This window comes from Xenopus laevis, chromosome 1L (assembly GCF_017654675.1).
Source record: "Xenopus laevis strain J_2021 chromosome 1L, Xenopus_laevis_v10.1, whole genome shotgun sequence".
Taxonomy (NCBI): Eukaryota; Metazoa; Chordata; class Amphibia; order Anura; family Pipidae; genus Xenopus; species Xenopus laevis.
In genome coordinates, this window is record NC_054371.1 from 53,301,385 (window position 1) to 53,326,209 (window position 24,825).

The following is a 24,825-nucleotide window of genomic DNA, read 5'->3' on the forward strand; positions in this document are numbered from 1 at the left end:
GAAAAAATGCGATTTGACTTTAATGCAGTTGGACAAAAAAAGTCACCATAAGAAAAAACGCCCATTGACTATAATGTATGTGGAGAAAAAAGTCACCATAAGAAAAAACGCCCATTAAGACTACTAGAAAATCATGTAAACATTAAATAAACCCAATAGACTGGTCTTGTCTACAATAAGGATTAATTATATCGTGGTTGGGATCAAGTACAAGCTACTGTTTTATTATTACAGAGAAAAATAATTTTAACAAATTTGGATTATTTGGATAAAATGGAGTCTATGGGAGACGGCCTTCCCATAATTCGGTGCTTTCTGGATAACGGAATTTCCTAATAACAGATCCCATACCTGAAAGATGTTTGAACTTTGGCTTATGCTTTATTAAAAACACTATTCTGCATGACTCCACTGCTGTCAGCGTCACCTAAAAGTTCTGAATAATGTCAATATCACAGTGGTGGATCAAGGCTGAAACCATTTTACTTCATGATTGGCAGAGGTTAAGCTTGGCAATTACAGACTAGTTTGTAAGTGGTTTTTCTTTAAATTAAAAAATGTTATTCTTGATCTATAACAAACGGACGCTGGAGACCTATTCTTTTGGTGTCCATGTAAAATAAATTAAGTAATATATTTTCACACGGGTTAATAGTAAACTGGTGGTGAATAAATGTTAGAGTATATACCAGACAGGTCATAAATGTATAAGCGTTTGGTTAGACAATGTTTTTTACAAATACTTGGAACATTAAATGGAAACACACAGTGCTGCTAAATATAGCCCATATTTAGTCTATAGCTCTTTTATGCCTCTCTTTTTTATTGTCCGCATAGCTGAACTCTGCAACTGTTGACTTTCTGAAATAGTTTGACTTAAAGAGGTGCATGTTATGATAAGGTTTAAGTTATTGAAATTTTGTTTTCCAAACCTTGTGGGAGTGTTTCAAACTCTTAAAGAACCTAGATTAGAACATAAACCCAAGACTAGCCCACAAGAGAGTTCATTGTATAATAGGACAGACATAGTGGTGCCTGCACAATTCACATTGCTGATGTTATAAATACCACAATAATGCACAGTTTTATTCTTCAGAATAATAAAATGGATAGCATGCGTTGCATAACTACCATGTAGAAATTGTTATTCGAATAATAAAGGGCCAATATGTACTACTAAATTATATGCAATCCAGAGAAGTACATGTGATTAGTGATGATGGATTTGCCACGACAAAAAAGTCGCCAAGACAAAAATGTTGCAGAGACAAAAAAGACGCCATAAGAAAAAACATCCACTTGACTTCAATGCATTTGGACAAAAAAGTCGCTCTAAGAAAAACGCTCATTGACTTTAATGCTTTTGGTCAAAAAGTTGCCCTCAGAATAACACCCATTGAGTTTAATGCATTAGGACAAAAAAAGTCACCCCAAGAAAAAACGCCTATTGACTTTAATGCATTAGGACAAAAAAGTCGCCAAAAGATAAAACACCCATTGACTTTAATGCAGAGTGAGAAAAATAATCCACGCGTAAAAAATTGTTGCGTGTAAAAACATCCATTGACCTCAATGTGTTATGCGAATTTTTCGCAGTTTCGTGGAATTTTCCACAGTTTTGCTGTTTTTTGGCGAAATGGGACCGATTTGCTCATCACTACTTGTGATAAGACATTTGTTATCTCTCTGTATAAGCTATAGGCACATTTAAGAGCTGTTTCCATTAGCAGGACCAGGGAAAACCGCCACCAGCTGTTTTTGTCTTGCCACGGGTTGGGCAGACTCAGACCGACTTCCGCACACAGTTTGCTGACCTTCCTGTACTCGCCTCTTCTTCTTTCGGGAGTGTCTATTTATAGGCGTGTGCCTGCCCTGTCCCCTTTTTTGATGTCAGAGATGGGCGGGTCAGTCACAGGCCTGTAAATAGAAGTGCAAGGCGGGTTTGGGTTGGGTGTGGATTGGGAGCAGGCAGGTTAGGGTTGGGTGTGGGTCACATTTTTGTTAACCTGTACATCACTACTAGCCATGCCCCCCAATAATAATGGTAAACAAAACAAAGGGAAAATAATAGTGAATTTGCCTCAAAATGTTTCCATTACAAAAGTTTAAATGGGGAGAAAAATAAAAGGCAATGGGGCCTTTTAATACTCTGGTAACCTGATAAAGGCAACCCAGTTGGTTCTATTATATTTCAACAGAACCCCTTACTAGATCCATGATGGTGGCCGTGTATGTGCTAGTGGTTAAATTACACTAAAGCTGCCCATATTCAGAAACATATGTTTATTTGGTCTTATCACTATAGAACTTTCGATCTCTTCTTTTTTAAAGCCACACAGGGGCCCATAGTCTGTTTCTGCTGTGGATGAGTGTCTTAACAATGCTCCTTAGTAGTATTATATATTTTCTATATAACATTTGATAGTATATATATATATATATATATATATATATATATATATATATATATATCTAGATATAATGTATAATGAAGAATTAGAATTCTTAATGAATCAGATAAATGTTGAATATAGGACTGGCCAGACCAGGAATGACTTTGATGTAGTTGGCCAGCTTAAATATATGGACAAACAATCCCTGTTTATTTAAAGGGGAAGGCATTTTTTAGTTTCAATACCCTTAATATATTGATAATGGGTGAGCCCAGGGGACCTCTATTTGTCTGCATGCATTTTGTCTTTATAGCCTCATAGCACAATGGTTTAAAATTTAGTGAGTAAACTCTCCCATTTTTGCCTCCAGGTCCAGCCTGCTGACCATCTGGTAATTCAGATGTGCCCTATTCATCAGAGAATGATAGGCTGGAGCATTGAAACTTGCAACAAATTGAGACGGAACATGAATGGATGCAAATACCTCTGCACATGCTCAACTTTCTACCCATTTCAGCCATCCTAATTCGTAAATAAGCCTAATGGCTTCTTCAGTCTTTTCCCATATTAACATCACATATGTTGGTTCTCTATGAAGCTTCGCATTCTTAGTTGTCTTCAAATGTCAGCATGTTATGGGTTTGTGATTACAACCTGGTCAACACTCTAAATTGTATTCTTAACATAATGCCAGGAAATTCCAAGAAATGTAAATTTGTCTGGCTACTTCTAGAAAAAAACCTGCTGTTTCACTTGGAAAGCATGCAACTCATGAATGATGTAACTCATTTTTCCTTACATTTTAGTACATTTCTGAGATGCTGGGTTATTGAATTTTTGATGGTAAAAAAACCCAATGCGGGAAGTCGGAACAAAGAAGATTCCAGTATCCAGCATGTGGTTGCGAACATGCAGTAACATTGGCAATACTGACAAAATCAACTAGTCCTGAGCAACCACATCATAATTTTACTGGTCTTGGGAAGTAAAATGGAAAGTAATCAAAAAAAAGTGATTTCATGGAATGGGCTACTAGACTGAGGCAAACTATCGCTGAAGCTATAGGATTCCAATCCAGTGTCACAATTGAATAAGGTTAGTGCTACTGACATGCTAAGCTACAATCATTAACCCAATAAAGTATTTTTTTTATAGAGATATACTTAGTTGAGTCATATGTCAAATTACAGGCGGTGGATATAGAGGTTGCTAGAGAAGCTGGTAGAGATAATGGACTTTAGGGTTAGAATAGAGGGGGGTTCAAACTAGATTTTGCATCCCAGCCTATTGACTCCTACATTTTAAGCCACTCCTACTGAATCTACATGATATTTCAGGAATAACGAAAAAAGGTATTAGTGAATCCTATATTATGGCTTAACTTCCAGGATCTGGCAAGAGCAAGCCAAGAGGAATGTGCTAAGTTTTAACTGATAAGTTAGTGAGACCTACCAGTCTTTTTGTCTTTTAAAAATGAATGCCAGTGGGATTTCTGAAACACAGATATGGAGATATTACAAGGCCCTTTGTAGCATACCCTTTACCAACCTGCTTTACTGAACATTAATATGAAAACAATCATTTCACTTGAATTATATTGCAGGAAGTGTTAGCCCTCTGGAAAGAATGTAGATCACATCTGAGCCAACTATTCAATGGCTATAGATGAGATCATAATGAATTACTGTACAAGAGCAAAGGGGAGACTTTACTTTGCACAGATCTTTTCCATCACAGATGAACATTCTCTGCCATAACCAAGCCAAGGCCAGTATTTGTATTGTTGCTAGGCAAATGAGGGCTAGAGAAGGAGCAGAATAAGAATGAGACTAAACATGTTCCTGTTTGATAAGGGAAGTTATTGTGTGATTCAAAGCTGATAATATTTTCAGGTAATAGCTATTTCCTTCTGATTTTGCAGAAAGGAGAGCAGTGGCTTTATGAATTCTGTTGACTCTCAAATCATGGTATTTTCAGACTGATATAGCATCAAATTAAAGTGTTATGGGCAACAAAGCTTACCCCTATAGGATGATTCAAATGAAGGCTTGGAGAGGCTTAGCCTTCACTCCCTACTGCCACGGCAGATTCGGTAAGCTTGATTCTCTGGATATAAATGTTCATACTTTCTTCAAGGTCCTGTTGGGCTGCACATTAGCTGTATTCAGTAGAAGGCAAATGAATGGTACACCTGATATAGGGATTTAAACACAGTCTTGCAATATGTATTGTTAAACCTATGCACAGAACTACACAATACGTTATCTAAGTACCTCTAGTTATAGTGTCCTAGTTCTAACCTAGTTCTAGCTGGGCTCTGCGATTTTTCAGGCTAGTGGGCTCTGAGGCAGAGGTCAGTGAACCTATCAGGCTAGTAACTTAGTTATGGTTGAATCTTATATTCTATGGTCAATAGAGGGCAATTAATCACATTCCACTAACTACTAAACTAAGCATTTAATCTCTGAAAAGATACCCTATGTCAATCAACTAATTCAGTGTAGTTTTAAATCAAGCGCAACAGATTTGAGTTGTAAGATAGAGGAAGAATTTGTTTTACTGACGATTTACCACCTAGCCTACCATAGTAATGTACTGCAAATAAGTGAGATTGGGTTGAATAATACGAGAATATCTGGGCATATTTGAAATTAGAGCTTGCCTTCTTTAATGTTTTTTAGGGGGGATCCTTGTTACAGGGTGATTGAGAGAGTTTACATCTTGATAAACTCATCCCTGACTATCCTATACAAGTGAATAGAGAGCTGTTCAATTTCCTCCTAGTGAGCACTGTCTTCGGCCTGCTCAACTGTGAATAATGTAAGCAATACTTACAATATGTTTTATCCTTGATCCATTAAGTATACAGCAGTTCAATCGGCAGCCTTTCAGCTACAACACCATGAATACCCCCAATAGCTGTCTGCATTCTTTCCCCTTAGGGCACAAGGCAAATACCCCTTCCTTACTCTGGGAGGCCCACTAATTAAAAGTCGAATTTTAGTGGTATCAGAGCTATTTGAAACTCTGTTTCTTTAAAATCACAAATGCTATTAAAGTTTTTATAATATTTGAATATTAAAAGAATAAATGGAAAAAATTGCATAAAAAACTAATATATTTTAGAGAAAAAAATATGATTTGTGAAAAAAAAAAAAAAAAAAGGAAATCCGAATGTAGATAGAACCCATAGCAGGTTTTTGGTTTTTACTGGCTACAGATATTTTCATTGGTTGGAAAATAGAAGTTGCCAAGCCCCTAAAATCATAACAAGATTACCAACATGTAAAAACGTAGATTTATTAGCCACATAGCCAAAGTTTTATTAATATCAAATCCTAAATAATGTTAACTGGCCTTCAACCTGAGCCCTCCCTAGGGAGGCCATTCCACAGTTTAGGAACCACAGCTAAATAAGCAATGTTTAATTGATGAACAGATTTGTGATAACTGTTCTTTTATCTCTGCTCTATGAAAGCAAAAAAGGGGGTCTGTAGTTACTGAGTGCAGATCCATGGGGCTATGGAAGAATTCCCTGGCGTTTATTAAATGGAACATTATATAATTTATAGTAGCCACTCCTGAGGCTGTGTGTATACATAAATTAGATGGAGTAGTTCAACACATCACCATCAAACTGTTTCCACTCAAGTAACTCTAGTAGTGATCCAATCACAAAGGAGACATAAAAAGAGGGCAGTCTAAATTTATAGAGTGATTCAAAGAACAACTCACTGAAATATATTGTCAGAACATATGGTTTTAATGCAGCCACAGATATTTCAGCACGGTTATAATTGAATGGCATAGTTTCAAAATGCAATGTTATTTTAACATTTCCAGAGATCTTCAGTGGGCATGTATACAGTGTATAGAGAAAAACACAAGACAGGAAATACATCAAAAAACAAAATCCTTCCATTTTAGGCACTAAATACCCAGGATGTTCATTTCTTGGGTCCAACGCCGAGTAAGGATTTTATGGCTTTACACTTCTAATCAGAGAGATAATTAAGGCTGTCAAGCACACTTGGTATTGTAACTATCACTGACAGCTCTATCATTGGTTTCTTTGCCCCTTAAGATGTTTGGAGGTCCCCTCCCCCCTGAATTCTCTAAAGGCAAAAGCATTGCCCTCTAGGTCACTACTGAAGCATAGGGTATGTGGCCTTTCTATTATACCCAGCAACCAAAGCAGCCAGTGCAGAGAGAAATAGGGATTCTCAGACCGAGTCGGCAGCTTATTGGCCCGTGTGTGGGGCCATCCAACGGGCTTCCCCGATCAATTTTGTTTTTTGGTTGAAAGTCGGGCAGATCTGGATCAGGCCGGATTAAAAATCCTGTTGTATGGCGGCCGGATCTCTGCGTTTATGCAGTCCCATGATCCGACTGCCCATTTCAGATGCATTATGATCCGATCGTTGGGCCCTAGGGCCCACGATCAGATCAGCCCAATATCGCCCACTTCAATGTGGGCATAACGGGGAGAGATCCGCTCATTTGGCGATCTCTACGTCTATGGCCACCTTTACTGTCCAAACCAAATCTTTCCAGGAGCCTTATCCAAGAGAAAAAAAAGTGTCTTTCTTTCTAGTGGAGAAGCAGTATCAGGCTGACATTTTGATAGAGTGAAAAATTCAAAGGGGAACATTTACTAAAATGTGAATTTTCTCTTCACCTAACTTCATCACAGTTCGCCTCACTTCGCCAGGTGTGTTTTCCCAACACATCTCCATATTTACTAAGAAATTGTAATTTCACCTTTTAAAGAGAATTGTAGTAAATTTCTCCTGGCGAAAATTCGTCAGTATATTTCCCGGTACAATAGTAGGGAAAATTCGCTCTTTAGTAAATGTGCCCCAAAATGTCAAAATCAATTATATCTCTGATACAAAAGCAGGTGCAAACAAATTCAGTAGTATAAAGGTCCCAGGTGTGGATCGAAACGTTGATTGAATAAAGATATATCCTGCATTTACTTATTTATATTGTGGAACTTCTGGGAGCACCAGGGTATGTGGCTGAACTATGTAAGTGTGTTCAGTAGCCTTGGAAGATTTATATATATATATATATATATATATATATATATATATATATATATATATATTATATATTTACTGGCTGCACCAGCAAAATACTGGCAACAATGGTAATGCTAGATTCAGCTACATTTTTTTTATTGTAATAAAAAAATTAAAACATTTGCTTTTTTGTACTCCTGTAAAAAAAACGCAGTGGATTATGAAAGGGAGTAAATAGGCTGTACACTATTGTTTTTGACTGTGTTCATATTAGGATTTCAATGTCACTTTTCACTGAATTGTTTACAAGAATCACTTGCATCTTCTTGCATCTGTCTGACAGATAGAGTGCTACGCATATCCAACAGCCAGTACATCTGAAACCCATTCCAGCTCCATCTGGAACCATTTAATTATATGTTCTTCTAGATGAATATTTGTTATAAGTATGTATGTCCATTAAGAAGCGTGTTCAGTTGCATGTGGGTTCGGTTTTCATCTATTCATATCATTAGCATACATCACAATTTCTGTATATTTTCACACTGTTGCCCAGAGTTGGAATTTTTCATATTGCACTTGCACTTATTTTATATTTTGCTTCACATCTTTGTGTAGAGCATTTTTACTTAAGGATGGTGAAAGTACAAAGCTATTTTTGCCCCATCTGAAAATGGTTTAGGCCCCCCATTTGTCTCATATTTCCCAGGATCTTCCGCCAATTAATGGACTGCACCCTGTTGTCTTGACACTTTTGTTACTGGAACAATTAAATCTGCAGGTTTCTACCACTCACAATTGGGCTTCCTCCCCTACACAAGTACAAGATGGTTGTAGATTGTGATTTAAAATACAACGTCAAAAGAGATCCTAATAAGGATGCAAAAATAAGTGCCCATTCATCCCATTTACAAAGGGAATATCTACAGGAAGCTAGTGGCCAAGCTCAATAGCAAACCTTGCTGTACATCAAGCTCCTCACCTTTTCAGATGGAAACAACCCTAACCTTTGTAGATGGACAACATCATCTCCATGTGGAAAAGGAGAGCAATAACACTATACGGTAATACAGAAGAAAAATGCTGTTCGAGACAATATGTAAATAACTTTCTCTTTACAAGATAAATCATCAACTATATTCTCATGGAAACAAACTTTTACTTCAGTGTGTGGGATCTCTGATTGGTTCCAGACATCACATGTCTCTGAATCCGGGTTCCTGGCCTGAGAACTCTCTTCTATATCACAACACTTAACGGATTCACTCGAACACGATTTCAAATTAAAATTACGTTGCTTTATTCATACCTTTAAAATTTGTATGCTAAGGTACAGTGCATGATGATCACCACTGACGCGTTTCATGCCCTATGGCACTTCCTCAGAGTGTTACAGATTTTCAAAAAGACACAACTTTATAGCAAGTCTAATGGCCAAACAATTTACATAATATGTTTCTTAAAGGTGTATTACACATATACAGACCACATTTAGTCCCGCTCCTATATCCCCTCGTACAATCAATTTTTATATATAAAAACATCTTAAGTTATTAAAAGAACTCTTTTTGTTTTCATGTATGTTATTTGAACACTTTTGGGGATGATTCAAAGAAAATTATATATTTAGTGGATGTTGGCTTGGGGGAAGCCTTGAATCATACTCTCTATAAACTATTCTATTCAATATAGTATCTAATCTCCCAATCTTTATTTAAACCAACTGGTTTTTCAGTCTCCAAAGCAAACATCCACCATGTTTCTCTCTTGTTAATTAATTTCTCCAAATCCCCCTTTCTTTTATCCAATCTGACATGTTCTATGCCTTGGAAGGATATACATTTATCATTGCCATTATGTTTGATCAAGATGTGTTCTGCTATAGCAGATGAGACATCCTTTCTCCCTATACTTGCTATGTGTTCCAATATCCTATCCTTCATTCTCCGCATTGTTCTACCCACATATTGGCATCCGCATATACATGTTGCCAAATATATCACATTATTCGTTTTGCAATTTATATAGGATTTACACTCATATTCCTTACCAGTAGCTGAACTCCTGAACCCCTTTGATACTTTTATATAATTGCAAGCCTTACAGATCCTTGCTCCACATTTGTAAGTACCTGTATTTGTAAGCCAATTCGGTTTTCTATGTTCTCTTCTTTCAGGGAGCATACTAGGAGATATATGACTTGCAATTGATTTACTTTTCCTATATGTAAACCATGGCTTTTTAATATTGAGTAAAGGGTCTGCACTGATCACATGCCAGTGTTTCATTATTATCTTTTTTATATCTGTTGCCTCATTGCTATAATCTGTCACAAAATAGACTTTTTCTTTATCTGTTTTTTCAAATCTCTTATTTTTATGTTTATTTGCATTTTTACTGCTCTCCTTTAACATATAGTTTCGATCACTCAAAACCGCTGTATCATATGCTTTTTTTAGGGTTTCTGTGCTGTATCCCCTCTTCGCTAGCCTATCCCACAAATCCATTGCCGCCCTCTGGAAGGCATCCCAAGTGGAACAAATCCTTCTCAACCTAAGGAATTGTCCAATCGGGATGCCCTCCAGAAGCGGCTCTGGATGATTACTTGTCCTTAGTGGGAGGGAATTTCTACTGATTGGTTTTCTAAACACATCTGTCACGATCTTACCTTCTTCTTGTGTAAACTGTATATCCAAGAATTCTACACTTTTTTTACTGATCTTATATTTAAATTCAATACCACATTCATTGTTGTTGCAAAATGACACAAATTCATCTATCTGTTCAGTATTTCCCCTCCAAATAACAATCAAAAGTGTTCAAATAACATACATGAAAACAAAAAGAGTTCTTTTAATAACTTAAGATGTTTTTATATATAAAAAAACCTTATTGATTTTACGAGGGGATATAGGAGCGGGACTAAATGTGGTCTGTATATGTGTAATACACCTTTAAGAAACATATTATGTAAATTGTTTGGCCATTAGACTTGCTATAAAGTTGTGTCTTTTTGAAAATCTGTAACACTCTGAGGAAGTGCCATAGGGCATGAAACGCATCAGTGGTGATCATCATGCACTGTACCTTAGCATACAAATTTTAAAGGTATGAATAAAGCAACATAATTTTAATTTGAAATCGTGTTCGAGTATATTCTCATGGCCATGCACTCACGAAGGTTCTACATTGCGTCCCAGGTAAACTTCCTTCATCATTTATCCAACTCATTGAATCAGGTAACATCATTATGCCTGTTACATACTCATAAGCCTAGGAAAGTGGAACTTTTACAAGATTTATCTTCTTAGTCTTTGGTTATATTCCAAATTCACAAGCTTTGGAAGAGCAGCTGAACCCCATTTTGCTGGAGATGGCCTGTTACTTGGCAAATTAAAGGAACCAAACACCTGATAGCAAATCCATTAACAGTTGCTCAGAAAGTCATCCCAGAAAAGTGGAGCTTGGGTTGTTTAGAAATCTTGCATGTTAGCGCCCCTCTCTTATACCCCGTCCATCTGAAACACACTAATTAGATGCAGGGGCAAAGTAAATATAGTGTAGTAGTGTTTTTGCTCCTGAATTGCTTTTCCTTTTATTTGATCCTTATTTCATTAGAAATTACCTTCATACATTTTCTTTTTCAGCAAAAGTGTGCTATTTAAAATGAGAAATATGAAATACATTGTTTCTGTTTAAATCACAATTAGAACTTTCTTTGTGATTTAAAAATGTATTGTCATCTGACATACAATTGGGAAATGCCACTGTAAGCCTTACATTTATATGGGTTTAGGGTGCCACCTGCAGGCTCAAGCATTATTTACAGACTGTAAACCACTCTTTAGTTAATACGGTACTGCTAATATACAGTACACAGCTGACATTTCCATTTGATTTTAGGTTTTTGTACTGGTCTACATCTGGACTCAACAAAATATGGGTTAAAATGTATAAAATCCCAATAAGCATACTTTTTGTAACTGAAGGCTTGATAGTGCTTTTATTATACAAATATAAGTCCTGGAACTGTGTCATTTCAGTTGGTCAAATGCTAACATTGTATTGCATAGATGAGATATGTGCATCTCCATATGTGCTGAATGCCCAGGCATCTTGGTAGGGGTGGAGAGTGGATGTATGCTGTCTCCAGGACCCCTTCATTAATACAGTGCTGCTGAATGCATTCTGGAATAAAAAACCTTTGCCTGTGGTCACATGAGGTGGGATATGTAGGGTGTTGGCATGGGGCTGTTTTTTGCACCCTGCCCAGATTTTGTAAATGACTCCTCTAGTCTGCTGGTTTCTACTTACAACCTGGCACCAAGACAGTGTCCTAAAAGGATTTTAAACACCTGCTTATAAAGCCCATGATGTGGAAAGCTACCTGTGTAAGCCATTAAAGTGAGCAGAGAGCTCCAAAAGATACCAGGTAAAATAATTGTGTATTGCACTAAAACCAGCCCAAAGTGTTTTGGCCTCCTGGTAAATGGCTCCTACATGACAATTCCAACCTATTAAATTACTATGAAACTACCATCTGAAATACTGCATGTAGCATAACAATTCCTAAAATTACCTTTACTAGCAGCAATGGTTGATACAGGATTCTTATCTCTGCAAAGTCCAAATAGTTCATAGACTGGGAATAAACTAGAATGAAATGTACCTAGTCTTAGGGGTATATTTAGGGGTATACAAAGGGTGAAGTCTGAGATTGCCACAGTCCGCTACAGTGAAATTCTGCCTCTCTCCACTCATTTCTGTGGGATTTTTAAAAGAATATTTATCAATGGGTGAGAGTGAAAGTTCATCCTTTGATAAATACCACTTTCAAAATCCCATAGACATTAATGGAGAGTGGTGGAATTTCACTCTAGTGGATTGTGGCGATCTCTAAATTCACTCTTTGATAAATATACCCCTTAGAGTCCAGCTAGAAATTTCAGGTCCACTGCAAGAATAAAAAGTCTGCAATTAGTCCAACAACCTATTTTACATCATCAGTACTTCATCTATGTTCATAGCACACTGAGAATGATATATCAGTTCAATTTAAATATACCCCATTTCTCAAAGACCCACAAAGTGCACAGCATAACTAGGAGCAAATGGTGTCTCCATAGCTGCTGTAAATCTATGTGTTACATTTGCCACCAAATTCAAAATAAACTCCATAAATAATCTCTCCAAAAACACAGTTGCCAAGGCAACCATTTTCTAAAAAGTTTTAATAGAAGTTGTAATTAATTTAAGCCCATTTAATTCAGTCCAAGGTGTATGTGAAACTACTGACAAGGCCACACCTAATACTCTAATAATGACCATAACAAACATGGCTTTCGTTCTTGTTTCAATCGCCAGTTGACTGCGAATAATAATTCTATACTTATACCTCATTCCTATTGAACATTAATATTGCTCATGACCTATGTGTTCCCTTCCTAAGAACTATTGAGGTTACACAATTGTTTAGGATGAAATCACGAGAATTACGTTTTCTTTTACTCATATAAAAACAGGTGAATTCTGTCGTTTGGCATTTATGTTATGAATTCTATAGTTTGTTTGGCATGTATGTTATTACCATTGGGGGAGAGAAAAATACTACAGTATTATGTATTCTCTTCCTGGTTGTTTTATATTTAGCTGTAGCGTGTCAGATTATTGATGCTTCACTTTGCTCCACAGTTCCCATAAATAACTCTAGCTGTGTGCAACCCTGTTAGAGATCTTCTGTGTAAAGGCAGAGTACACACGAACAAAGATAAGATAAAGGGCAAAATCACTTACCATAATAATCCAAAAATAGAGATTACTACATAGTTGAGTTATCCAGAGCTCTTTATAACTGAACTGTTCTTATACTGCAAGATACAGTTAGATCTGTTGCTTTATTAGCGAGAACATAATGGCAGGCTGATCAAACTGTAAGTATTACATGCCGCTACTTATTCTGTACATTTGTTTATGTTAATGTATTTATTCCTTTGTATAAAGTCCCCTGAAATAATGTGGATTATAACTGCCCCAATGTTGAGTCCAAAAGCAACAAATCAGAAACTTTGCGGCCAATTTATAAAGTGTCAAAGTTGGAAAATGATCAAAGTTTGCAAATACTGTGTATTTCTTTTCATCCTTTTGACTAAGGGACCACTGAGGTTTGTTAATTGAGACTTAATGAAATGCAGTTATTTCTTAAGGGAAATACATAACTGCATTTGGGCAAAATAGAAGAAGACATTAGTATTTCTTCCCTGTTGTTACAGTCATATTCAAATAATTGGATTTGACTAAATTTACATTATTAGATTGGTAAATATTGAATGTAACCTTGTTTTAAAAATTCATAAATAGGCAACAACCCAAAGTAATCCAAACACAGTCACCACTAGATCCCTTCTATTCATTAACCTACCTGCAACAGACTGCACAAGGGTAACATAGGGTTACTGCACTGTGCCAGTTAAAAAGTCTTTAATGTGATTAAAATCCCAAGCAATGCTTAAAAACCTATTTTTGGGAATGTTTAGATCTGCTAACAATGTAAAATCATTCGCTGGCGAATATTACATCGCCCATTATAGCTAAGCTATAATCAGGGGTCTAATAGTTTTATAGAGTTAAATCAGGTGGCAATACCAGACTGAACTATGTCAGAGTATATATCATCCTGGAATAACAGTTAGATTCTTCTACCATAACCTGTAGCATTACTGCACCTTCTTGGCTCAGCTTTTGTCATGTTAATCAATTTAAATAAACTTATTAAACAATCCTTGTTTCCTTCCTTCTTTTTGAATCCACATCACATTGGACCATTTTGTAGAAGTTACCATAAAAGCAATCTTTGCATCATGCCTAAATCTCATGTATGTGTCAGATAGGAAAAGTTAGGCCTGGATTTCTTGGGAAAGCTACAAAGGCCCAGGATTAGGGCGGCATGCTGCCCAGCCACATCCTAATTTTTTCCGAAGAATTATCAGCTTTTAAAATCTCCTGTATGCCTAATCCCCAATTCTCCAGCTCTGAAAACCTGCGCATGTGCACACTTGTGAGTGGGGGAGTTAGCAGGCGAGAGGTGAAGCCACAGGATCCTCTGGCCTAGGGGCACCCAAAGCATAAATCCAGGCCTGGAAAGAGTTGATGCACGTTGAAGCATAGGCTTTGTGACATTATAGATTATTTATGAGGAGAAATGGGAAGTATGGGAAGTGATAGCTATGCCCGTGCCAAGGTAGGCAACATATGACTGAAAAAAGCTGACATTTCTAAATAAATGCCCCCATATATGGGCCAATAAAAGCTGCAGACAGACCGAGTTGGCAGCTTTCTGGCCCGTGTGTGGGGCCATCCGTCAGGCTTCCCCGATTGATATCTGGCTGAAAGTTCGCCAGATCTCAATTGGGCAGTTAAAAAATCCCGTTGTATCGCAACTGCATCTGTGCGTGTACACTCCGTCTGCCCGTATTGGATTGGGCCCTAGGGCACGCGATCATATCAGCCGATATCGCCCACTTCAATGTAGGCATATCGGCGAGAGATCTGCTCGTTTGGCGACATGGCCACCTTTAGTGTGTAACTGGTACAGTTCAGACCCGGACTGGCAATCTGTGGGTTCTGGCAAATGCCAGAGGGGCTGCTGTTAGGTGCCATAGAAAGTCAGTATTTAGTGGGCTGTTTGGGCCTCTGAAAAAATGGCAGGGCCTATTTTAATTCTCAGTCCGGACCTGGTACAGATGTTAATAAAGTATTTAGATAAATGTCTAAATCACATGTAAGTAACTAATTGCCACTATGATTTTGCAGGCCTCTTAAGCTTTCTGCAGCTGCTGCTGAAATTAATGTTTCTTTGAATTAGCTGTGAGGCAGCATATATTCTTGGTGCAGGGTCGGCAAACATGGCGTGTCTTCAGGCATTATCTAAATCATGCAGCAGGTGGCTGAAGTACATTACTAAAGTACTACATTATTCACTGACACGGATACACAAAGAGTGTTTTAGTTTTTGGCCACAACACAAATCTAATGTGGGAAGTATCTAGTGAAATATTACAGAGATCACTTTTCAAGTGGTACAGACCATTCACACTTAAAAGTGGTCATAGGCGTTGTCCATGATTTACATTTCTTGAGCTTTTGGAAATAGTCTGTATAGGAAAGGGGATCAATGAGACATAAGACATTTGGGTTTTATGTGATTTATTTTACCAGATACTATTCACCGTTGCTGAAGTTGGGATGCTCCAGAGGACAGTGGGATGCTGGTTAGTATTCTGATTTGGATCTATTACCCACATGTCCCTCAGGAGTGATGAGCGATATTTTTTCGCCAGCCATGGATTTGCGGCGAAATTCCGCATTTGGCCATCTGCAATTTTGCAAATCTGCAATTTTTTTTCGCAAACATTTGCCACAGAAAAGTGGCCAAGACAAAAAGAAGAGATTTGTTTCGAAATTTTGCGAATATTTCATTATTTTGCGATTTGTTTCGCAAATTTTTCAGCAAAGCAAAATGGGACGGATTTGCTCATCACTATCCATCAGTTAAAAAGCTGTGATTCTAGATCATTTTTCTTTTCTGTCTTTATAAAATTATAGTACAATAAATGGATAACAACACAGGTATGGGATCTGTTATCGGGAAAACCGTTATCCAGAGAGCTCAGATTAATGGTAAGGCAGTCCCCCATAGGTTCTATTTTATCCAAATAATCCAAGTTTTTAAAAATTATTTCCTTTTTCTCTGTAATAATAAAACAGTTCCTTGTACTTGACCCCAACTAAGATATACAGTAATTATTCCTTATTTGAAGCAAAATCAGCCTATTGGTTTTATTTAATGTTTAAATGATTTTCTAGTAGACTTAAGGCATGAAGATCTAATTACACAAAGATCTGTTATCCGGAAAACCCCAGGTCCCGAGCATTCTGGATAACAGATCCCATACCTGTATTTATTACATCTTACTAAGAAAACCATACCTATTTTGTTCTTATTAAAAAGCATTGTTATAGCTTATTTTATTTATAGCTTGGGTAAAACATTTAAGATCTCGCTTCATTAGCCAGATCAGTGGTTTAACCAAATCAAACTATGAAGTTCCTGGGTGAGATAATTATTTGTTAAAAGAAAGATAATAATTACGGCAACTATAGTCATCCATTGCTGATAGCGAGAACGCCTCAAATAAAAACGTAATATCCGGCAAGAAATCATAGTTGGACATCTAGCACCACTTATTCTCTGCATTTACATTTGACCTTTTATTTCCAGTTTTCATATAATTAGGGTTTTTGACAATTCTTCTATAGTGCTAGTTTAGCTTATCAGGGGGAGGGGGGGTTGTAGCACCTTATTTCTTTATATTTACTTTTATAACGCTTACCCCAGACTCTCATACAAACATCTAGTTCTCACTGACAGTAGCTTGGTCTCTGCAATGCCATGCAGGTCACTGGATACAGAATGTCAGTGTTGTATCATGGAGATATGGACCTTAGGGCGAAGACATACAGAGCTACTAGTAGCAGCTACTTGTTGTGGCTACAAAATGACAAAAGAAACCACCCTGCCATAGACAATACTGAGAATTGCCTCTGCAAAAACACATGTAGTGTCTTAGCAAAGCTAATAAACACCTTTGTCTATTTTATAGCCCTGACAAGTAGCTGCTACTAGTAGCTCTGTGTATCGTCATAGTGTGATGTGTGGAGTAGGAGAATGATGATATTAAGTAATATATATCCAGCAAATGGAACAAGAGGTGTTAAAAAACATGGTAATAGCACAGACTACAGACTGCTGTCTTCTGCCAACCCATTCATATATTTGCAATGATCTTCTCACAGTTTCAGTAATAACGTAAGGAGGTTAAGGATTAGCATTTTTTGGTAATTAGCTAAAACATGAAACAAATACCTGATAAACTGCTTCCATCACAGATTAATAAACTGGTTTTACTGAACTTCAATACTGTATACTGCACATTGGCACAGGAAAGTGTTAGAATAATTAATTATTTTGAAGTGTTTAGATTTTTTTCTGCTCTTCTTGATGTAAGTTAATTTTGTATGTTAAAAATTACCTACTGTAACTTCCCCAGACTGTCCATTATGGTGATATTGGATAATACAATAGGTTTAGTCCAACGCTTCCACCTGTGTAGAGTGTTCACTTTCCAACCAGGCCACACCAGTGGACCAACATATAATCACTCAAAATAGTATAGGGTGGAGCACACAGTAGGCAGACTCTGCTGCAATACATTTTATTCGGACCACAACATGTTTCGGATCGACATGGATCCTTTTTCAAGTGAACATACAAAAAACCAAAACACCGTTTTAAATAAACTCAGTAAACGACTCCACCCCCAATGTATTCAATTGGTGTCAATCTTCCGTGCTGACAAGTAACCCTTTCTTTACCATTTTACGTCCAATATTAATATCCAAAATTAGTGTCCAATATTCATATCCAAATAGTGTCCAAAATTAGGTGTAGCCAGTCACCATGTCCAAAAAAAAAAAAATGTATTCTCTGGACATGATGATTGGCTACACCTAATTTTGGACACTATTTAGATATGAATATTGGACACAAAATGGTAAAGAAAGGGTTACTTGTCAGCACGGAAGATTGACACCAATTCCTGAGGACGGCTTGAGTTAGGAGCCGAAGCGTCGAAATAAATATGATTTGATTTCTTCACCTTAAAACACCTAGAGTGTGGTTTCTTTGCTATTTGGAGATATATATATATATATATATATATATATATATATATATATATATATATATATATAGTAGCACTCTGTTCAATAGGGCTGGGTGTAAATGAGGCACATAAGAGGCCCTCTGCCACTGCCTCGCAGCAGGTTTTAATTCTGGTGGGAATATTAGAACACAGCAATGCTCCTTCTGTATGTCCATTGTGAATAAGTGCTCAGGGACACAACTTTGCACCCCTACTGCAGGGGCATTGTTAAATGAGGCTCCAAATGCCCAGCAGACTATATAGTTTCTAAAGTTAGTGCATAGTTTTAAGTGATTTAGGGTTTCAATGCAAACACAACTATTTATTTCACAAAAATATAGTTTTGTAATTCCTCCTTCTGAAATCTAGCATTAGGACACACATACAATGTATGTGCTACTGTAAGATCGCAAAAGCCTAGTGTGATAATTGCAATCATTTTTATCACATTACTATAACGCAAGCTGGTGTGTTAACATTGCATTATATATTACACATTCTTTATCCCTTTTGAACCAGGGTATTGAACTGTGTTTACAGCAGATTCTGCTGTTAATAATACAATACATTTGATAAAAATGGTTTCACATCTAGAAGCAACATTTGTTATTGTAGAGGCAGCATTGGGTGTAAAACATCAGGATATTCTCCTACATTATTGAATAAATGATATTCACTTCTCTCTCCAGTACTGAGAATGTGATATAGAAAACACATTTCACATATGTGACCACCACAAAAACAGGGGCTTATTCTGTATACCTAAATTTGCAGGTTTCTGACTTACCTAATTTCTGGCAAAGGATTTCCTGTTGCTCTGCATTCTAGTTTGACTCTACTTCCCTCAGCAACTTCTTGGCTTCTGAGCTTCTGAATAAATCGAGCAGCTGCAAGAGGATTATCTGATTTATTGGCTGGACCGACGATAACCTTTTCTTCAGGCTGGTTGGATTGGCTCTGGATTTGCTGAAAACTGTTTTCCATCCCTTTAATACATTGTCTTCCTTGGATAACATTTTCTTCAGGCAGGTTGGATTGGCTCTGAATTTCCTGAATAATGTTCCCCATCTCTCCAATATATTGTGTACCATGGATAACCTTTTCTTCAGGCAGGTTGGATTGGTTTTGAATTTCCTGAAAAGTGTTCCCCATCTCTCTAATATATTGTGGACCATGGATAACCTTTTTGTCGGGCAGGTTGGGTTGGCTCTGAATTTCCTGAAAACTGTTCCCCATCTCTCTAATATATTTTGGACCATGGATAACCTTTTCTTCGGGCAGGTTTGATCGGCTCTGAATTTCCTGAAATCTGCTTTCCAACCCTTTAATGCATTGTCTACTGTGGATAACCTTTTCTTCAGGCTGGTTGGATTGGTTCTGAATTTCCTGAAAACTGTTCCCCATCTCTCTAATATATTTTGGACCATGGATAACCTTTTCTTCAGGCTGGTTGGATTGGCTCTGAATTTCCTCAAAACTGTTCTCCAACCCTTTAATACATTGTCTACTATTTATAACCTTTTCTTGAGGGTGGTTGGATTGGCTCTGAATTTCCTGAAAAGTGTTCTCCATCGCTTTAATACATTGCCTATCTTTAGGTTTTAATGCCTGCTTAATTTCAAATTCGTTTTCACTTACTGAAGAACTCATGTTCATAGACATGTCTTTTTTAGGAGACAGATAACCACTATCTGGTGAAGAGGAATCTCCATTTGCCCTCTTGTTTCTAGCTTTGGTAGTTTCTCGAAATATTGCAGAAAGCTCATCAATAAAAGTAGCTGCCTTCGTGCAGTCGTTGTTCTGTGTGCCAGTTTCCCCACGTAAAGCTTTTGCCCTGGCTTTTGGGATGGGTGTTTTACTTATCTCACATTTCCCCATGTTTTTGGAAGCTTTTTGGGCTTGCAGGGTTCGGATTATACTTGGACTAGTTGTTAACAGCGGTGATATCATTTTACGCACATCAGTAGCAGCAACTTTGCAGGAAGCATTATGAATAGTATTTTGGCTATTGTGTACATTGTTACGTGTTATATTATCCTGTTTTCGTAAACCTTCTGATCCTGTGTTGCTCGGTTTAAGATCCTTAAAACCATCCCATGATTTTAAGGGAGGAGGATTTACAAAATGTTCTTGGAATGGTTCCTCATGTTTAGAGCCAGAAAAAGCTTCACGTGCAATGTCAAGACTCTTGTTCATCTCATCTTGACTAAGGAAGGCAGAGAGTTCTGGGAAATTGGCATCGGTGGAGTCCTCATTCAAATCTGAGAGTGAATCATAGAAGGAGTCATGTGAGGATGCTTCCGAAATGTTTTCCGAGAGGCTTTCTTGCATAGCTGCTTCATCTGGGTAGGAGCTTTTGAGCATTAACGGAGGGGGTAGAGCTTGATCTAGAATTTTGTTTGCCATTTTGAAAAATCCTGTTAGAGGAAGAAAACAAATTCTGTTATCAAAACGACATACTGGTAAAAAGTACAGAGGGGGTCAAATGTAAAAATAATAAATGCTGAACCATGAACCAAGTATTAAAAATTCTATTTCAAAAAATGCAAAACTACATTAACTGCATTATCAAACGTAAACAGTAAAAAACTGAATTCAAAATACAGGTATGGGATCCGTTATCCAGAAATCTGTTATCTAGAATTCTCCGAATTACGGAAAGGCTGTCTCCCCTAGACTCCATTTTATTCAAATAATCCAAACATAAAAACAATAAATGCTGAACCATGAACCAAGTTTTAAAAATACTATTTCAAAATATGTTGTGTACAAAACTACATTAACTCCGTTATCAAATGTAAACAGTAAAATACAGGTATGGGATCTGTTATCCAGAAATTCGTTATCCAGAATGCTCTGAATTAAGGAAAGTCTATCTCCCATTGACTCCATTTTATGAAAATAATTCAAAATTTTTTAAAATGATTTCCCTTTTCTCTGCAATAATAAAACAGTACATTGAACTTGATCCCATTGGAAGTTAAACCAGCCTATTGGGTTTATTTAATGTTTACATGATTTTCTAGTAGACTTAAGATATGTAGATCCAAATTACAGAAAGAGCCATTATCTGAAAATCCCCAGGTCCCGAGCATTCTGGATAACAGGTCTCATTCCTGTACTTACATATTCGTAAAAGTTTAAAAACAGTTAATGTACTTAGTGCTAGATAATATTAAATAATTCATAATAAATATATATATATATATATATACACACACACACTTCCAATGATATGAGTGACATATGTAAGGTTCGTAGTAGACTGTAATGTACTGTATGTATGTGTCTTTGCCAGTATCAATTCTGTGCTTTTTTGTCAATACAAAACTGTGATAAAAAGCTGAACAAGTGGTTGGAAAAGCCCTTCATATTCACAGTTTGCAACATATAGCAGCCAGTAATTATGTATATACCTATCCTATATACTAACCGAAGGCCTATCTATGTCCCGAGTGGAGGGGAGGCAGATGCGCACGCAACTTCGGTTAGGATCTATGAGATGCGCGCGCAACTTCAGCCGAAAGACATAGATGCGGCCTTCGATTAGCAGATGTGCTGGAAGGTTAGGATCAGAACAGGTTAGGATCGGGGAGGCAGATGCGCTGGAAGGTTAGGATCTAGGGAGGCAGATGCGCTCACCGTCTCCTTCTGCCTCCCGCCGCCTCTTCTTTCCTGCTCACTCAGGCGGCGACCGCTGGAAGGTTAGGATCTAGGGAGGCAGATGCGCTCACCGTCACACTAGGGGAACCGGTTGCGTACCTGCACGAAAGTCTGTATAAGCGTCGGCCATCTTGCTACTCCTCTGCGACTTTGTCATCCGCCCACTGCCAAATCCGCCCACTAAAGTCTGTATAAGCGTCGGCCATCTTGCTACTCCTCTGCGAGTTTGTCATCCGCCCACTAAAGTCTGTATAAGCATCGGCCATCTTGCTACTCCTTTGCAAGTTTGTCTAATGGCGGCGCTAGCGTCACTCTAGGAGGGGAACCGGTTGCGTACCTGCACGAAAGTCTGTATAAGCGTCGGCCATCTTGCTACTCCTCTGCGACTTTGTCATCCGCCCACTGCCAAATCCGCCCACTAAAGTCTGTATAAGCGTCGGCCATCTTGCTACTCCTCTGCGAGTTTGTCATCCGCCCACTAAAGTCTGTATAAGCGTCGGCCATCTTGCTACTCCTTTGCAAGTTTGTCTAATGGCGGCGCTAGCGTCACTCTAGGAGGGGAACCGGTTGCGTACCTGCGTGGGTGGCCATTTTTAGCAAAACGGGCTATATTATCTCCAAAAAATATTGATGTTGACATGATAAACAACCAAGTGATTGCATTACTTCCTGGACAAAGCTGTGTCTTTCTGAGTACTGACTGTATTGATTCTGAAGACGAAAGTGAGAAACTTAACTTCCCATTAGAATATTTAAACACTATCAACAATGCTGGATTACCACAACACAATCTTATACTCAAAGTAGGAACAATAGTCATGCTGTTAAGAAACCTTAAGGGTAGGGGCACACGGCGCGATTTCGCCGCGATTCTGCGCTAAGCGAGTTGTCGCTGCGTTTTTTAAGCCGAAATAGCTTTGCTAACTTTGGCGCTGGCGTCAATGCAAATCGCGGCAAAATCGCTGCGCTAATTCACACGCGGCGATTCGTTTTCTATTGTCGTCCGAAGTTGCCTCGCTGAGCGTTTCCGGGCGACAGTAGAAAAAGAATCGCCGCGTGTGAATTAGCGCAGCGATTTCGCCGCGATTTGCATTGACGCCAGCGCCAAAGTTAGCAAAGCTATTTCGGCTTAAAAAACGCAGCGACAACTCGCCCAGCGCAGAATCGCGGCGAAATCGCGCCGTGTGCCCCTACCCTAACACTAAGCAAGGTTTATGTAACGGTACACGGTTGGTTGTGAAGAGCATGAGACAAAATGTTATCAAGGCAGAAGTGCTTACAGGATCCCATAGCGGTGATACTGTTTTGATTCCCAGAATTGACCTTACCAGTTCTGACCAGGAATTACCTTTTAAACTTAAACGACGACAATTCCCCATTAAGGCTGCATTTGCCATGACAATCAACAAATCACAAGGACAAACATTGGATAAAGTCGGCATTTACCTATCTGAGCCTGTGTTTGGTCATGGTCAACTTTATGTTGCATTTTCAAGAGTGCAGCATTCATCTGATGTTAAAGTCAAGATTTTAAGTACAGCTCACCAGGGAGAACTCATTCAAGGACAGGAGAACATTTTCACAAAAAATGTTGTTTATAAAGAAATTTTTCAGTAACACTTTACTACCAATAAACTCAAAATTTAAGAATTCTAATAGCAGATAGGTAATAACAAGCAATAGGCACAGATTCACTCTACATCCCCACAAATTAGCGTCGCCAGTTGCTGCCTGGGGATGCCGAGTGAATCAGCACCCATCGCATTTTGCTACCTCACTGTTGTTACCATTCTTTCATTAACGATTCTTTAGAGAATCGGGGGTTTACTGGTTTATTCTAAACAATCTTTACTGCAGTATTTTAGTAAAATGAATTTCTAACCTTAGAATGTATCTTATCAACGAAAGCACAAACCTCTAAAAAGGAATCTGTAATTACAAACTGGTCTCTGAAAGTAACACAATAAAGGCATGGTTGAAACAATGGTCTGGGAAATGTAGAATAAAGGTACATACCTTAAGAAACAGCCCACGCTTAGTCCTTCACTTTAATGAAATAAAGGAGATCTGCTGTTCTACATGGAAAACCTCTTTGTCCCAAGTGAGTGAGGTGACTGCAAGTTGCATCTGTTCCCAAAGGACCATGTCATTCTTCCTCTAGCAATCTATATTTGGTAAGTGAACTCATGTTTCAGCGAGTTGCTATCTGGAATTCCAGAGGAAAGCTATTGGTTCTTGCTAAAATAAACTCACCAACACTTGCCTCTCAGATATCCGAGGGTCTATGTTACATTTCATTATCTCTACAAAGCATTTGGCTCTCTTATTCTTTAAAGAAAGAGCTGAATACACAGTTCTTATTACTGTAGGAACATTTCTTCAATAGAATTATATTAATATCTCTTCCTTTTAGGTAATGTACTCCATAGGCGGAGGGCCAGTGTAGTGATTTATTGTGCTTTGACAGTAACCCTTATCCACAGAGAAAGCATTTTGTGAAAATTCCACAACACATGTCTAGCTAAAGTCAGTTGGAATCACCTTAAAACCCCAGCATAGATCCCTGGAACTGAGATTTCTAGCAGTTCCTATTTATTTTAGTGGGAACCAGTGGCAGGTGGGTTGTAACATTTTGAGTAGGTAAAGGAAACATGACAATGATTACCCACTCCATGTGCTATTCACCTTAGAAGACGCAAGGTCTTATTAAGATGATAGATTAATACAAGTGAAATTAAAAAAATAATTTCTTGTGTGGAAACAACTTGACCTTTAAAAGGATACTGTCATGGAAAAACATGTTTTTTTTGCAAAACAAATCAGTTAATAGTGCTGCTCCAGCAGAATTCTGCACTGAAATCCATTTCTCAAAAGAGCAAACAAATTTTTTGATATTCAATTTTGAAATCTGACATGGGGCTAGACATATTGTCAGTTTCCCAGCTGCCCCAGTCATGTGACTAGTGCCTGCACTTTAGGATGGAA

At 37.8% G+C, this 24,825-nt stretch overlaps 1 protein-coding gene across 2 annotated transcripts in view; it reads right to left on the reverse strand.

Moving 5' to 3' along the window:
- The window catches only part of palld.L (palladin, cytoskeletal associated protein L homeolog), a 214,722-nt gene extending 190,756 nt beyond the window's left edge, over nucleotides 1–23,966 (reverse strand). Inside the window, exons 1-2 of one of the 2 annotated variants that reach the window (XM_018230932.2) lie at nucleotides 23,857–23,966; nucleotides 18,965–20,594 (exon numbers count right to left, since the gene is read on the reverse strand). In XM_018230932.2, the coding sequence (XP_018086421.1) occupies nucleotides 18,965–20,583 (1,619 nt within the window). In that variant the 5' untranslated portion in view covers nucleotides 20,584–20,594; nucleotides 23,857–23,966. The remainder of the gene's footprint in view (nucleotides 1–18,964; nucleotides 20,595–23,856) is intronic. The other variant, XM_018230939.2, reaches the window with a different exon arrangement.
- Between the last annotated feature and the right edge of the window lie 859 nt (nucleotides 23,967–24,825).